The 18,344-nt window shown below is 38.6% G+C and overlaps 1 protein-coding gene across 7 annotated transcripts in view; it reads right to left on the reverse strand.

The window, feature by feature from the left end:
* LOC129770657 (protein unc-79 homolog) overlaps nt 1-18,344 on the reverse strand; it is a 200,732-nt gene that overhangs the window by 153,042 nt on the left and 29,346 nt on the right. For 4 of the 7 annotated variants that reach the window (XM_055773611.1, XM_055773610.1, XM_055773615.1 and 1 more), the window contains exons 7-10: nt 11,848-11,976; nt 2,904-2,999; nt 2,712-2,847; nt 2,443-2,490 (exon numbers count right to left, since the gene is read on the reverse strand). In XM_055773611.1, coding sequence (XP_055629586.1) covers nt 2,443-2,490; nt 2,712-2,847; nt 2,904-2,999; nt 11,848-11,976 — 409 coding nt within the window. The remainder of the gene's footprint in view (nt 1-2,442; nt 2,491-2,711; nt 2,848-2,903; nt 3,000-11,847; nt 11,977-18,344) is intronic. The other 3 variants (XM_055773614.1, XM_055773613.1, XM_055773617.1) reach the window with 1 other exon arrangement.

The raw sequence follows: 18,344 nt of genomic DNA on the forward strand, positions 1-18,344 counted from the left end.
ATATCGTATAAGGCCAAGTGGCGGACTGTTCCAACATCTCCGTGAAAGGTGTGAGCAAGCCTCCATGGCAAAGTAGATTGGAGCAATGCATCCTAAACAAGCACGCCGCGATTGGAAGGCTGATGGCGTACAAAAGAGGCAGTAGATCGGTGAAATTATGTCGTCAAATTATGCTGAGATCGTGCGGCGTACTGAACTTCGCCAGCTTGGAGCTCACCAGCTGACGGAAAAACTCGACACACTGGCACAGCAATTGAGCGTCCTAACAAAACGGCTGAAACGTTACTCTGACTCTGCAAATTACCAAGAACAACATCGAATGTTCAGAGATAACGAGAAGGCGTACTACACCCACATTAACGATGATAAGTCCGATTACAGCGAAGGTTTGCCAGATACTGGCAAATACGCATCCATGGTCGGACAAGCGGTATATAATCAGCGGAACCTGAGCATGGCCAATATCGACTATCGGAAGGCTTATGACTCCATACCTCATTTGTTTCCTGCAGCATGCGATGACGCAGTGATAGAGAAATGTGTTACAGTCTAAACGCTGCAGATATAAAGGGGAATATTCCAAGGCGGCTCTTTCAGCTCGCTTTGCTTTTGTCTGGCACTGAACCCCCTCAGAAGGACGTTCAAGAAAAACGGTCATGACTATAAAATTTTCTACATGGATGATCTCAAGGTCCACGCTGATCAACGCCAGCGTCTAGGTGTAGCTATCCGGGTAGTCGAATACATAAGTATGGACATCTGCATGGAGTTCGGAGTAGTCAAGTAGGTGCGAAACTGATCTGGAAGACTTTGAGAGGAGGATGAGGAAAGCATTCAAAGAAACCGGAATGCACCTTCCTTAATCGGTAATGGAGAGAGTATCACTACCACACAAAGAAGGGGAACTTGGACTGTGTGTTGTCTAGGTACAACATCTGCGCGAGTACTGCGGAGAACGCGCCAACCAAGAATACAGCGCTCTGAACTTGGCGCAAGCGGAGTACCAACTCAACTGCAATCTTCAGACAGTGGAGGAGAAAATTGCAGCTGGGAAGCAGAAGGCAGTGCATGGTGCCCACCTCCAACAACTGGACTGGTCACAAGGCTGCATCTAATCTGTGGCTAACACGTGGTGAACTCTCTTCAAGTAGAAGCCAACATGATAGCCATCCAGGACAGGATAATGCCAACACGAAACTGCAGGCGGTACGTCTAGCATCAAGACGTTGACGGCATTTGTCGGATGTGTAATCAACCCGGAAAAACATAAGGTACATTAAGGGAGGTGTTTTGACCAACGCAGCCTATACTGAGTGCCACAATAACGTGGCCCACATTGTTCATCGACAACTGGCGCTCCAATGTGCGCTATTAGAAGACAACGTACTCAACTACCGATACCTGCCCGTACCTGTCTTGGAAATTGACAGTTTCAAGCTGTACTACGATCGCATTGTTCTGACCGATCTCTCGATCCGCCACTACCGTCCAGATATTACGGTATACTACAAGAGCGAGCGACACGTGGAACTCAAGGTACTGTCAGGACTAAACAGCACGAGCATGCAGATACGTGCATTCCGCAGTGCCTAGTTCCCCTTTGGCATTCAGAAGCCCGGGGGCAGGTGACTATTCTGGCTAAGTTCGCAACTCAACAACTCTGTTAAAAAATAAATTGATATAAAAAAAATTAAATTGCACGTGTTTTAGTGTTACAGTATCGGCACTATAAACACCTTTCATAATTTCAGCGGCCTGCTTTGTAAAAAAGTTAAATGTACCGCAATTTCTCTTTACTGACTTGTTAACACCCCGTAACTCACAATTGAACGGAACAAACCAAAACAGCGAAAGATTTTTAGTGTGCTAAATGACAGCCTAAACTTGAGATTGTATGATCGATATTACGCGAGATATCGATCACTACAGCTAGCTTCCGAGAAAAAAATGAATTTATTTTCCTCAATCTAATATAATACAAGCACAAACAAGGACATATAAAAGTTTTGTTGTTGGCGCTTGTATTAAATTAGGTTCCTTTGAGAATGAAATTTTATATTTTTTGTAGAATTCATGTTCGTAGACCATCCGATCATAATGCGAACGTTGAAAATGGCTGACGGGATTATTGTACGCTGCCTGCGTGGAAACATACACAGCGCTGCGCTTCCAGCGCTTTCCTGAAGGCTGACTACATATTATTTTTGATATGTTTGTAAAAGTTGTGAAAAAATGTAAACGTTAGATCATGCTACAAAGCAACAACTGAGTTTGTCTATATTGTTCTTCTGTGGTTTTTTAATAACATAAAACTTTTCTCTTAGGTAAGCGAAATAATCCACGAATCAATATTAAAAAACATAAAAAACTATGTAAGTCTTTCTAGTATATTGTTTTTAAGACAGAAGCGATTGTTCTCCAATATATTTTTTGTTCATTCACCTGCCATAATTATAATTTTTCCAACGTCGTCTAAAATAGACGGTACAACTATTTTTCACACATTTGGTAGATATAGTACAGAATATGTATGTGGATTGGAAGTAATAGATAGAAATAGGAAAAAAAGTTACTAATTGTGTGCTATGCATATAGTGATAGATGTGTTCTCGGGAGATAGTTCTTATTTTCACATCTGAAGTCTAAGACTGAACTGAATGGTCTATGGAAATTTATGAATTTGTTTTCAATAAATGTGCAGTTCTTCTCACCTAACGGTCCTAATGGTATGGGTAATGGAGCCATCGAGAGAGAGACGTCACGGTCACGATTTTTGCTCTCCTTCTCTGATTCCGGAGGGCTTTTTCTCGACGGTTTTTCGTCGTCGAGAACTTCTTTTAAGGGGGACTGAAAAGAATATGCTTGAATAGTTTGAATGAATGTAATACGACAATAAACTTTACATCAGGTGGTCGGATAGGTTCCAGCGGTGCCAAGTATTGGACAAGTTTCGTTGACAATTGGTGCCACATCACAGATGCTTCACAATAACCACACTCCTATAACCCGTCGCCGCACAAAAATAAGTTATTATACTTAAGTCTATTTTATTTACAACGATACAGTATATAAACTGAGAAAAAAAAGTTAATATATTTTTGTTTCTCAATGGATATACCAAAAGAGCTGATGGTCAGTCAGATGATCGATGATCAATGAGGAATGAAGGGATGAGAAGATACTGTTCATCTACTTATGAAAAATTGTAGGCTAGGCAGAGCAAAATATTGTTGGAAATTTAATGCAACAATTTTCTATAGTAAATTACATGATTTATGAGAAATTGAGGATTTTAGAAAAAAAAATATTGTGGTACTCTTCAACAATAACCTAATTAGTTTTGGTTCATATTGCCAGGCAACTTGACTCCTTAGATTAGTATCCCCATGCTAATCTTATCATTTAGGATGACAGACATATGTTAGCAGACGCACGAAAATTGGGTGAATATGCCGACACGCGTCCGCAGCGTAAAAAGGCTTGACCGGTTTTTTGCCGACACCCGCCCGCAATAGGTTAACAAGTTAAATTTTATTTTATTCAACCCTCGAGTAGAATTGTCATGAAAGAAGAGCAGGAAAGCAGGAGAACCTTACGTGGAAAACAAAAAATGTTAAATGTTATTCCACGTATTCCATATGTTGAAGAATGGTTCCTCATATATTGAGTCACTTTCCATTAAGTTCAAATCGACATTTCGCTTTCAAAACCACGGAAATATACTCTTTCCTCCCTTTGATCAAGTTTTCAAACTTACTCTTAAGGCCTAAATAAGTTTGGAAATTGACATTGTTGTGTACACTGGCTATCCCAACATGGATTTAAAGGTCTCCGATAAATAGAGGTACCTGGGATCCTGGGACTGTGATCAAAATAATAATATATTTTGTTGATTTTTTTCCAGTATATATAAATATATAATATGTCAAATCATATAAAAGACATTTCCTGTCTGATGTATAGTATGGAAAAATGTTCACATGAACAACAGGTGGAAGATAATAGTCTACGCTTGTCCACGAAAAGGGAGAGGGGTCTAGAATCGTGCTTTTTTGTCCACGTGGGACATCCTTTTGCACTACTTTCTATACTAGAAAAGCTCTGGATTAAGCGTGACATCGTGATATGCATGATAGACGTATTTTTCGTGCAATCAGAAAGTACCATAATACATTTATACTGATGACTATGTTCAGTTAAGTTAGGAGTGTTTTTCTGAAAACGGTTCTGTAAAAGCCCTCCACACTCTACGTAAATAAAATGACGTTTCTGAAATATTTATGTGTTTTTTTTTTGACGTAGGCCTACGTCTTTCATTAAGGGTGTAAAATCAGAAAATAGGTCACGTATTTATGAAATAAAGTTAACGTTAATCACTTTTTTTTGCTGCGAACGGATTTTAACGATTTGAATACCAATTGAATCGGAAATTCTTTAGTATGATATGCTATACATTACATTCCCATAGTTTGTAAATGGTTTAAATTGGTGAAAATTCCCAATTTCCCATACATTTGTTTTGTCTATTTTACTGCTTACCTAACTGTACCTAACTGTTAATAACGGGCAACTTATGCAGTCACGAGAATAGAAACAACGAAGGGGATAACGAAAAGAGAATATTTACGACTTAAACCCCACCCTTATATATGTATGTATATTGTCGTTAACGCTAGAATATTGTATCTCATCTGAGAACATTGACAGTCTATTTCTATACACAAAACAACGAACATCGATTATTCTGCTCGTTTTGTGTCATATTCATTTCCCCTCTAGCAGTGAAGTCATTATAAGCGAGCAAATATTTCACTTAATGTGTATCTGGCATTACAATCAATACATCGAGCCGAGCCATGGGTAATCATAATGTTTTTCGCCACATCATGGTTGAATGGCGATGCACAGAAAATGTCTATATGTGCCTTAACAGTGGGGCAATACTAAACAAAATGAAACATGTCATTTGAAACTTGCAAATATTGCCAGTGCAAGGGTGGCCAAAGTTTTGGGCATCACGGGCTTAAATGCTATGTTTAAATGCTAGGCTGCGGTCTACCAACGTTAACTGTATCAAATAGTCTTTAGAAAATGAATGTAGTATTATACAACAAAACAAAGTTCCAACCCTTCTGTATTCGCGCGTAAGATCATAAATCGTATATTCGCGCAAGGTGTTACAAACAGTGCGTGTCTTTGTAATTTTTCTATTGTGTATTTTAGCCGTTTTTTCGCATTTATAAAATATAATTAAATAAAAAAGTACTCCAGAAAATATTTTTTCTTCAATTTCATGCAGTTTCCTCAAAACAAAATTATTGATTCTCGGTATGTGAGACCGTATGCTCGAGTATAGAAAAGTTAATTAGAGGAAAAACATAGGTCATACTAATAAATATTCAATGATGAATTATTCTATAAAATAAAAATTCTTATCAGTTACTAAATAATTGATAAGTAATACTTTATTTTCTTTAAAGTCTCATCAATCAATATCGTTGTTTTTTTTTCAAGAAGATTGCCATTTATGAGCATATAAAGCATTTAGTTTTCATAAAAATTCCCTCATGATGATTATTATAATCCTCAATTAACTATATTGGTATATGAACTATCTGTCGGAAATATTGGCCCCTATTATATAAATTGAATCGAACGATCGATCCGATCACTCCAACTATCACATCGAACGAATTTTCGTATTTTTTAAATCGAATCGAGTTTTTTCTTGAACGTCGGCGAATTACATATTTTGAAATGCTGCCGAAATGTTTTCCAAAGTAAAACACCAGGAATGCAACAGGCGAACCAAACAACTCGAAAAATTATGCCGACTGTATCTATTACAGCAAAATAGAGCTAACCAGCAAAATTATGTTCAACTACAATGGGCCCAATATTAAATTTTAGAAATTTCTAATTTCTCATTCATCACTGTTATACTCAGGCATTCCATGCCAAATCAATATAATGGATACACCTCATTAAACTCGAGCGAATTCAGTATCTTTGTCTCCGTATTGCGTTGGGATGTATGCCCTCAACGCATACCATGAGTCTCGAGGTTTTGGCAGGCGTACTCCCACTAAAAGATCGCTTCAATTTATTATCTCTTCGGTTCCTCATCCGGTGTAAGGTTATGAACCCATTGGTGATCGGAAATTTTGAGCAGCTTATCGAGCTAAATTTTCATTCTGGATTCATGAGCTCATATCATGAATTCATCACCATGCAGGTTGATCCTTCTTCGTATATTCCCAACCGTGTTTGTTTTTCTGACTACATCAATTCCTCTGTACATTTTGATCTGTTCATGAAGGAGAAAATCCATGAAATTCCAGATTATCTTCGATCGAGGATCGCTCCTACGATCTTCAAAGCAAAGTATGGGCTTGTCAATTGTGATAATATGTACTATACAGATGGGTCCTCAATGAATGAGTCCACAGGATTTGGAGTGTTCAACGAAATTTTCAGCACCTCCCACAGTCTTCATAATCCTTGCTCAGTGTATATTGCTGAGTTGGCAGCAATTCACTGGGCGCTGGACAGCGTCGCCTCACGACCTGTTGAACACTATTACATTGTAACGGATAGTCTTAGCTCTGTCGAAGCTATCCGTTCAGTGAGGCCGGAAAAGCACTCGCCGTACTTCCTTGAGAGAATACGAGAAATTTTGAGTGCTTTATCCAGACGCTGTTATGTCATTACCTTTGTCTGGGTCCCTTCACATTGCTCCATTTCGGGTAATGAGAGGGTTGACTCATTAGCAAAGGTAGGTGCAATTGAAGGCGATATTTATCAGCGTCAAATCGCCTTCAATGAATTTTATTCTTTAGTTCGTAAAAATACCATCGCTAACTGGCAACGCAAGTGGAACGAAGATGAATTGGGCCGGTGGTTCCACTCGATTATCCCTAAGTTAGCCTCAAACCATGGTTCAAAAGTCTGGACTTGAGTCGGGACTTTATTCGGACCTTCTCCCGACTCATGTCCAATCACTGTTCTTTAGATGCGCTGCTTTTTCGTTTCAAGCTTGCCGACAGCAATCTCTGCGTTTGTGGCCATGGCTACCACGACATCGAACACGTTGTTTGGTCGTGCGAGCTATATCTTGTCGCCAGATCGAATTAAGAAAACTCCCTTCGGGCTCGAGGAAGGCAGCCCAATGTGCCGGTGAGAGATGTGTTGGCTCGGTTAGACCTTGATTACATGTCCCAAATATATGTTTTCCTTAAAGATATCGATCTTCGAGTGTGATTGTTCTTACATCATTTCCCCCCCCCCATTTTCTCCTCCTTTTCGTCCTTCGCGAGCTATCGGTTCCCTAACATTAGAATAAGTTAAATTGTTAATACATATTAGATGTGAGGATAGTATAAGAATTCAGTTTGATGTGTGAGTATGAATGTGAAAGTGAGTGTGAGTGTAGGTGTGAACATGGTTACAATCTCCTTACATCCCATCCTTTTCCTAAAGAAAATGTGTCACCCTTCTAAACTCGAGTCGACCGCGAGTAATCGGTTTCCTATTTCATTAACCGTAGAATTAAGAAAACATGTTGATAGTAAAAGTATAGTTGAGAGTTTGGCTTCTTTAAACCTATGTAACTGAGCCTGTACAAATAAACGAATTATAAAAAAAAAATATATAATGGTTCTCAGATTTCCGTGAAAAGTGGTAGTTTAGTTCTTTATCGTAAAATTTTAGACCCATTTTTTTAAATTCTTCATAAGGGTGCCAATTTTAATTTTAGGATGGTCCAAAAAATCTATTTTTGCGCCCTTTTCCCAAAAATAACTTTTTTAGAAAACTCATAACTTTTGAACTACTGAACCGATTTCGATTATCGATATATCAAAACCAATTAGCTATTCTTTTCTGAAAAAATGTTACGTTTGCCGAAAATTGGATTTTGTTTTATTGATTGTATTTGTTGTTTATTATTTATATTAATATATTTAAAAATCAGAGATGTGATTTTTTTCGTTTTTAAGTTATAAATTTTCAAAGTTAACCGATGGTCCGAAAAACCTTTTTTTGCCTTTTCTTCCAAAAATTCCTTTTTAAAAAATTCATAACATTTGAACCAGTGGACCGATTCATATGATCGATATACGAAATTGAAGCCAGTCTGAAGCTAGTCTTTTTTGAAAAATTTCACACCTGTGAAAAAAATTAATTCTGGTCGCATGGATCTACTCTAGTTGAATAGGAATATTGAACGAAGAATGAAAACAAGAAAAATTTGAAAAACCATAACTCAAAAACAAAAATAAAATCCAAAAATCTAAGACGTATCATCTTAGATTTTTGGATATGTTTTGTTAAAAAACCTCAGCCTTTAAGAGAAAATATAAAAAAATATAGCCTCTTCTATCTTTAACCGAGAAAACTATGAAAAACTAACTCAATCAGTAATCACAAAAACGAAAATCAAGATTTTTCGCAAATGTAATATTTTGTCAAAGAAGACTAGATCATTGGCTTCAATTTGATATGTTAATCATCTGAATTGACCCAGCATTTCAAAAGTTCTGATAGCGCCCTCTAGTTCAAAGCCATGAAAACAACAAAAAACATATACAATCAATAACTACGAAAACAAAATCCAAATTTTTGGCAAGCGTAATATTTTTTCAAAAAAATATAGTTGGCTTCAATTTTATGTATCCTTCATCTGAATCGGTCCAGTAATTCAAAAGTTATGAATTTTTGAAAAAAGTCATTTTTGGAAAAAAAGGCGAAAAAATGGATTTTTCGGACCACCCTAAAATGAAAATGAGCATCCTGATAGAAAAATAAAAAATACGAGTTTAATATTTCGCGATAAAGAACAAATCTACCACTTTTCACGTAAATCTGAAATCCGCTATAATGGTTTGTATTACTATATTTCTTGAAAGAAATCTGATCAATTAATTCACATTACATTATCAGAGTTTAAAATTAAAATAACAATACTTTATTAAAACTCGCATACGCAGTTTTCAAAGGCGAAGTTTTCTCTAAAAATTTAGTTTTTATTAATTTTTGAAACCTTATGCTGGATGCTTCAAGCATTTTCAATTGGTCATTTAACTAATGATATGGAAAAAACATTGTTGAAATGGTTCCTAGTGACATTTTGTTGCTTTATTACAAGTTATGCTTGAACAACTAAATGTGTATTAAATGACTAACAATTTGAAAGGAAATATTAAAACGGAAAATTCAAACAAGAAATATCTACTTTTACAACTAATATGTTTTATTGAGGTCAGCATACACACATTATAAAATGTTCATGGCAATCCTTTGCGTTTGGAGGTGACACTATCCTAGAGCAGCTGGCGGGCGCCTAGGAATACATATGCGGGCGACCGGTAGACCACGGACTACCGTTTGGCCACCCCTGATATAGTGGAATGGTTAAAGAATATGGAATAACACACCGTTAGATAAATATTTAATCGCATATGGCCGAGAGTGTCTGTGTCAAATGCGAAAAAGACCACCGGGAGCGCGATAAATGATCAGTGCAATTCGTGCATTGACATGAACAAACAATGGACTAGATTTTTACACATGATTAGTTCGAGTAATGTTCTCGCAAAGGCAAGAATGAATCGCTGCTTCTAGTACTGTAGAACAAAGCCACCCAAGTCCTAAGCGGTCGTGTCTTGTATACAACCCCTTATGATTTTTTTACGTTTCGAAACATGAAACTCCGTATAACCAATGAACAAACAAACAAACAGCACTTGTGTTCGCAAACAAAATCCATTTTTTATAAAGTCAGAAATTCAAAGAGAATTTTATTGTTCTATTGTAAGAACGACCAATGGGCTCAATGAATTAATCTATAATGCAACTTGTAACTATACAGTCATTCCATGCCAAACCGATATAGTGTATAACGTTTGGGCGTCGCTTAAATAAGGGTCTCTATGAGAAGGCTCGACTGACAGCACACGCAACGCGGCGCTTCACGTCCATGTCAACGCAGGGGTTAGACATCAATTGAATATAGGCTACCCAAAATCAAAATCAATATGGCGTCATTTGTTTATCAACATATCATTTACGAGGATTGAAATCGAAAAATGCGCTGCTTTATTCTAACTGCATGAGCGATATTCAAATTTCGGTTTCACATGGAGGTGTTCACATTTAACATGGAGTTTAAAGTTAGCCACTATTCGACTATATAACCGCACCGAGTTGTACACAACAGTAATTGATTGAACCAAAATGTCAGTAAACCGCAGCAATATTGGGTACACTGGCAATATGAGGGATTTGACGTTTTAGTCGTACCCCTGTGTCAACGGCGAAACTGCCAACCGCTCGGAGAAAAGAAAAAAAAAAACAACTGTCAAGCGGAGAAAAGAGCGAAGGCATTCGAGGAGTAAATTTGGTGCCGGACAGACGGCCAGTCGCGTGTGAATCAAATTTGGTGATTTTTGCCTCGTAGCAGGCCAAGTGGTGGCCATTAGTAAGCCCAAGGGCATTGTGCTTGGCCCAGAGGGCATAAAAGGTGATTGGTGTGGCCCAAAGGGGGCACAATTCTCAGCACCCAGTAGGTGCGCTTGGTGTGGCCAGGAGGGCATTTAGCACTCACGGCGTCAAGGCCACGAGCGTGGTGGCCGATATTTGTTTGGTGGCCCGAATCGTCCGGGGACCGGTAGAGCTCTCCCCAGGACACCGGGATCGAGCGACGAGCTCTCCCTAGGACACCGGGATCGAGCGACGAGCTCTTCCCCAGGGCTATGGGATCGAGCGACGAGCTCTCCCCAGCACGCCGGGATCGAGCGACGGGCTCTCCCAGGACAGCAGACGCTATTTGGTCGGCAGATGACGCAGGTGAGCGCTGGGTGAATGTGTGTGCGTGTGTGCATGAGCAGGGAGATAGAGGGGAAACCCTAAATCATTAACAAGTGGTTCTCAGATGTTTGTGAAAAATGGTAGTTTTATTCATTAACGTTAACGCATTAGACCCTTTTTGTATTTTTTCGTAGTGGTGACCATTCCGATTATAGGGTGGTTCGAAAAATCTTTTTTTCCGATTTTTTTCTCACAATGACTTTTCTCAAAAACTCTTACCTTTGAACTGCAAGATCGATGTACATATCAAATAAAAGCTAATGAATTGATTTTTTGGAAAAATACTACATTTGTGAAAAAAATTAATTTTGTTTTCGTAATCACTGAAAACTGAGGTTTCTACATAACATATCCAAAAATCCGAGAGGTGAGAGATTCTTTGTGTTTGAGTTATGATTGTTCGAAATTAACTGATGGTCCGAAAAATTCATTTTCCCCTTTTTTCCACCATGAAAATTCATAACTTTTGAACTACTGGATTTAATTGATCGATACGGAACAAAAAAAACCTCTCTGATTTTTGCATATGTTATGTAAAAAACTCTCAGCTTCCAAGAAAATATATAAAAAATATAGTGTCCTTGGCCCCAAGACCATGTAAACTATCAAAAACAAATACAATCAATAATTGCTGAACGTATATCCATTTTTCTGCAAGTGCGGTATTTTTTCAAAAAACATAAATTCATAAGCTTCAATTTGATATGTCGATCATCTAAATCGGTATAGCTGTTCAAAATTCATGAGTTTTTGAAAAAAAGTCATTTTTGGGAAGATAGATTTTCCGGACCACCCTAAAATGGAAATGGATACTCCAATAAAAAAATAAAAAAATGCGATGAGGAACAAAACAGCTGCTTTTCACGGAAATCTAAGAACCATTATACCGGTTTGGAATCATTTTCTCCAGCTCTCCGTAAATAATAAAGTTTTATGAATGCACTCAAAGCTTTGGACACAAAATACAATTTATTTAAATACCTTCGATGAGCATGTGTGACTTCCCAATCCAACCTTAGCAGCCGTAACCATGCATTTGAGTAAACGACAAACATTGTCGGATAGTGATGTATAAATGCCGCTGTATTGTTCGATTTCTTGTAATTGCATCTGAAAAACAGTTGATAAAAATTTTCCATTACAACTAGCAGGAATATATAATAATTTATGTAAATGTAGCACGATTTTTATTCAAGTAACACGAAAATAACATCAAAATCTTATTGAAATTTGGAAAAAAAAACTAGACTATTCATATAAGAGTTTATTAACACTTTAAGGACCGGGAAGAAATCTGTAAGACATACGCCTGGGACCGCACGTTTTGACTTGTGTGAAGTTGCTTGCTTTGCTTGCTAGTTTTTAAAAGGATTTATTGAACAATGAATTATTTCATTTGAAATAAATTGATTGTTTATCAAGAACCAACCTTCAAAATCATGCTCATTAGATAGAGAATTGAACCATTCATCTTTCCACATAATTCATTTTTTTTCTTGATCGTGACAGATAAAAGTTATAGACTGAAACGTGAGCAATATAAGAGAATATACAGAAATTTGAAAATCAAAAAAAAAAAGTTGTTCGAATAGAGTTATCGAAGTTATTCGATAGAGAACTATTTTACCTATCTTCCAGCCACAATTTTATTAATCGGAAAAGGGTCTGAGAAAAGTTATAGGCCAAGTTTTTTTTATCCAAAAATATATATATTTTTATTAAGGCTCATATGGCGTCAGCCTAACGGGGCCGGGAGTTCAATATTTCGACAATGTTTGCCTTACAGCTATGTTAGTAATATGTAACAGATTACTCGCGGTTGGCTCGAGGTTAGTATAACAAGTGTTTTCGTAATTGTGATGTTGCTGTCTCCAATGCTCTGTACGTGTGCCCGACACGGGATACTTCCTATTGGGATGCAGCTGACCATTTATCAGCAACGCCCCCCTAGTATGTACCCCATATCTAGCGTGGTGCGTCTTCTTGGCTGGAGGAATCCAGGATAGAATGGTCACTAGCCAAGTTGTATGGGATAAATTTATAAATTCAAAGAGAATTGGAATAAGTTATTCGAATGAACCCAAAACACATTTTCGAGATAATACTCATTCGATAGAGAATATTTTGACGTAGGACTACGTCTAACCGGAAGATATAGGGGGTGAAATGGAAATCTAGGCACTGAACAAGTAGGAAAAAATGCAAGATTTGGAACGCTTATAACTCGAGCATTTCTCAATAGATCGCAAAGGTTTTTGCATCATTTGATAGGAAATATATCTACGCATCTATCATAACGAATAACATTTCATTTTTCTTGAGATAAATAATTGAATAATTGTGAAATATCAAGCATTGTCCAAATACACTATGTGCCCATTTTTGATTGGTCCATTTTGTGCTCCTCAAATCGTACCGACCAAAACGGGCAACCAGAGCAGCAGCGAAATAGACTGAAGCACGATTGGAAAGGAAAAAGAAAAAAATGAACGAAACATCGGTCGCAGTCTCACACATGCGTAATTCTCGAGCCAGCCAGTCAGCTTAAAAATCCCCGCTCCGCTGCCGTAACAATCATTCTCATCCGAACCGTACACCACATCGTTTCGCATCACCTCACATTAACAAACCAACACAAGCAGCCATGGTTGGATATGGCAAAGGAGGAAAAGTGAAGGGAAAGGCAAAATCCCGCTCGAACCTTGATCTGGAGTTCCCGCTCGTGTTGATCTGGAGTTCCCCGCAAGGGTAGCTAGGCCGAGCGCGTTAGTACCAGTGTACCAGTCCACCTAGCCGACGTTATATAGCTTCGGCCGCCGAAGTGATCGAGTTAGCTGGCAAAGCTGCTCGCGACGATAAGAAAACCTGCATTCGGAACAGAACACATTCGGTTCGGTGGACATCAAGACAACAACAGGCAGTTGCAGCGAGTGGCGAGTGGCAAACGCAATCGCAAAACGGCATCAGGTAGCAGAAGAAAAAAGTTTGTTCTTTATACAAACTGCTTTGGTGGCAAATCCAGAACAAGGCGGCTTCGAGGGCGTTCGAAATGGTTTTTTTCAAAACCACGAGTACTAAGTTTTCTAAATTGGAACCATTCCATAAAACAAGGCGCTTTTCAGGGCCATTAAACCTTCCAAAAAAGAGTTTAGGAAATAAAGTTCAATGCTTTCTAAAACATTATCCAAAATAATAATAAAACACAAATTGATGTTTCCATAATTTGTTTGGCAGGATCTGATGAGTATGTGAATTTGGCAGTTGTTCTGAGCTTATTGATAGTTGGGGACTTTCCTGATTATTCAATTTTCACCAATTCTTAAATTGTTTCCAGATTTAAAGTACAGTAATCTACAATTAGTTCGACATTTAGCTAATTGGACGGACATGTAATGCGACTTATTTAGTTGGACATTTTTGTAAACATAGAGATCCAAATTATGACCCCACATTGAAAGTCGACACTGTACCACTGTCATCGCAAATGTTCAATTACAGGTTAAAATTACCTCCAATCCGGCACTGAGTGGTGGTAATGCGACGTGTCATTGAATGTAATTCACTGTAAAATATGTCACAAGCTGGATGGGAAGAAATTTTCCAACTGTGAAAGCTGTGGCGAGTGGCAAATGCAATCGCTAAACAGAAAGGTTTAGCCGAACAAGATGGGGATATCGAGTGATAACAAAACAATAAACTCTTTAGACTTTTTGTGATCCTGAAAAGGACTTTTTTAGCCTGTATGTGAATCCAACGAGCGAACAAATCGTAATGAATGTATTTTTTTGCCATCGCTCCCTTTTAACGCTCATTCGTTCGTCTCGTTGGACCCGTCCCTTTGGCTGAGTCTGCCGATTTGTCTCTATCCTGTGAGTGTGTACCGCTAGAGTATAAAACACGCGGACCCCAAAAAAATATCTTATTTTCTTTCAAACCGTAAACCCGTGTGGTTGTACGGCATCGGCATCGTGTACTCAACAAAGGAGGAAAAGAGAAGGGAAAGGCAAAATCCCGCCCGAACCGTGGTGGTCTGCAATTTCCCGTAGGTGTATCCGCCAATTGAACCGGAAAAGGTAGCTAGGTCGAGCGCGTTAGTACCTGTGTACCAGTCCACCTAGCCGGCGTTATATAGTTTCGGCCGCCGGAGTGATCGAGTTAGCTGGCAAAGCTGCTCGCGACGAAAAGAAAACCTGCATTCGGAACATAACACATTCGGAACATAACACATTCGGTTCGGCGGACATCAAGACAACAGGCAGTTGCAGCGAGTGGCGAGTGGCAAACGCAATCGCAAAACGGCATCAGGTAGCAGAAGAAAAAAGTTTGTTCTTTATACAAACTGCTTTGGTGGCAAATCCAGAACAAGGCGGCATCGAGGGCGTTCGAAATGGTTTTTTTCAAAACCACGAGTACTAAGTTTTCTAAATTGGAACCATTCCATAAAACAAGGCGCTTTTCAGAGCCATTAAACCTTCCAAAAAAGAGTTTAGGAAATAAAGTTCAATGCTTTCTAAAACATTATCCAAAATAATAATAAAACACAAATTGATGTTTTCATAATTTGTTTGCCAGGATTTGATGAGTATGTGAATTTGGCAGTTGTTCTGAGCTTATTGATAGTTGGGGACTTTCCTGATTATTCAATTTTCACCAATTCTTAAATTGTTTCCAGATTGAAAGTACAGTAATCTACAATTAGTTCGACATTTAGCTAATTGGACGGACATGTAATGTGACTTATTTAGTTGGACATTTTTGTAAACATAGAGATCCAAATTACGATCCCACATTGAAAGTCGACACTGTACCACTGTCATCGCAAATGTTCAATTACAGGTTAAAATTACCTCCAATCCGACACTGAGTAGTGGTAATGCGACGTGTCATTGAATGTAATTTACTGTAAAATATGTCACAAGCTGGATGGGAAGAAATTTTCCAACTGTGAAAGCTGTGGCGAGTGACAACAAATCGCTAAACAGGAAGGTTTAGCCGAACAAGTTGGGGATATCGAGTGATAACAAAACAATAAACTCTTTAGACTTTTTGTGATCCTGAAAAGGACCCTTTTTAGTCTGTATGTGAATCCAACGAGCGAACAAATCGTAATGAATGTATTTTTTTGCCATCGCTCCCTTTTAACGCTCATTCGTTCGTCTCGTTGGACCCGCCCCTTTGGCTGAGTCTGCCGATTTGTCTCTATCCTGTGAGTGTGTACCGCTAGAGTATAAAACACGCGGACCTCAAAAAAATATTTAATTTTCTTTCAAACCGTAAACCCGTGTGGTTGTACGGCAGCGGCATCGTGTACTCAACAAAGGAGGAAAAGAGAAGGGAAAGGCAAAATCCCGCTCGAACCGTGGTGGTCTGCAATTTCCCGTAGGTGTATCCGCCAATTGCACCGGAAAAGGTAGCTAGGTCGAGCGCGTTAGTACCTGTGTACCAGTCCACCTAGCCGGCGTTATATAGTTTCGGCCGCAGGAGTGATCGAGTTAGCTGGCAAAGCTGCTCGCGACGATAAGAAACCCTGCATTCGGAACAGAACACATTCGGTTCGGCGGACATCAAGACAACAGGCAGTTGCAACGAATGGCAAGTGGCAAACGCAATCGCAAAACGGCATCAGGTAGCAGAAGAAAAAAGTTTGTTCTTTATACAAACTGCTTTGGCGGCAAATCCAGAACAAGGCGGCATCGAGGGCGTTCGAAATGGTTTTTTTCAAAACCACGAGTACTAAGTTTTCTAAATTGGAACCATTCCATAAAACAAGGCGCTTTTCAGGGCCATTAAACCTTCCAAAAACGAGTTTAGGAAATAAAGTTCAATGCTTTCTAAAACATTATCCAAAATAATAATAAAACACAAATTGATGTTTTCATAATTTGTTTGCCAGGATTTGATGAGTATGTGAATTTGGCAGTTGTTCTGAGCTTATTGATAGTTGGGAACTTTCCTGATTATTCAATTTTCACCAATTCTTAAATTGTTTCCAGATTTAAAGTACAGTAATCTACAATTAGTTCGACATTTAGCTAATTGGACGGACATGTAATGTGACTTATTTAGTTGGACATTTTTGTAAACATAGAGATCCAAATTATGATCCCACATTGAAAGTCGACACTGTACCACTGTCATCGCAAATGTTCAATTACAGGTTAAAATTACCTCCAATCCGACACTGAGTAGTGGTAATGCGACGTGTCATTGAATGTAATTTACTGTAAAATATGTCACAAGCTGGATGGGAAGAAATTTTCCAACTGTGAAAGCTGTGGCGAGTGACAACAAATCGCTAAACAGGAAGGTTTAGCCGAACAAGATGGGGATATCGAGTGATAACAAAACAATAAATTCTTTAGAGTTTTTGTGATCCTGAAAAGGACCCTTTTGACGTAGGACTACGTCTAACCGGAAGATATAGGGGGTGAAATGGAAATCTAGGTACTGAACAAGTAGGAAAAAATGCAAGATTTGGAACGCTTATAACTCGAGCATTTCTCAATAGATCGCAAAGGTTTTTGCATCAATTGATAGGAAATATATCTACGCATCTATTATAATGAAAAACATTTCATTTTTCTTGAGATAAATAATTGAATAATTGTGAAATATCAAGCATTGTCAAAATGCACTATGTGCCCATTTTTGATTGGTCCATTTTGTGCTCCTCAAATCGTACCGACAAAAACGGGCAACCAGAGCAGCAGCGAAATAGAATGAAGCACGATTGGAAAGGAAAAAGAAAAAAATGAACGAAACATTGGTCGCAGTCTCACACATGCGTAATTCTCGAGCCAGCCAGTCAGCTTAAAATCCCCGCTCCGCTGCCGTAACGATCATTCTCATTCAAACCGTACACCACATCGGTTCCCATCACAACACATCAACAAACCAACCCAAGCAGCCATTTCTGGACATGGTAAAGGAGGAAAAGTGAAGGGAAAGGCAAAATCCCGCTCGAACCGTGTTGATCTGGAGTTCCCCGCAAGGGTAGTTAGGCCGAGCGCGTTAGTACCAGTTCACCAGTCCACCTAGCCGGCGTTATATAGTTTCGGCCGCCGAAGTGATCGAGTTGGCTGGTAAAGCTGCTCGCGACGATAAGAAAAACCGCATTCAGAACAGAATACATTCAGTTCGGTGGACATCAAGACAACAACAGGCAGTTGCAGCGAGTGGCGAATGGCAAACGCAATCGCAAAACGGCAGCAGGTAGCAGAAGAACAAAGTTTGTTCTTTATACAAACTGCTTTGGTGGCAAATCCAGAACAAGGCGGCATCGAGGGCGTTCGAAATGGTTTTTTTCAAAACCACGAGTACAAAGTTTTCTAAATTGGAATCATTCCATAAAACAAGGCGCTTTTCAGGGCCATTAAACCTTCAAAAAAAGAGTTTAGGAAATACAGTTCAATGCTTTCTAAAACATTATCCAAAATAATAATAAAACACAAATTGATTTTTTCAAAATTTGTTTGCCA

Source organism: Toxorhynchites rutilus, chromosome 2 (assembly GCF_029784135.1).
Source record: "Toxorhynchites rutilus septentrionalis strain SRP chromosome 2, ASM2978413v1, whole genome shotgun sequence".
NCBI lineage: Eukaryota > Metazoa > Arthropoda > Insecta > Diptera > Culicidae > Toxorhynchites > Toxorhynchites rutilus.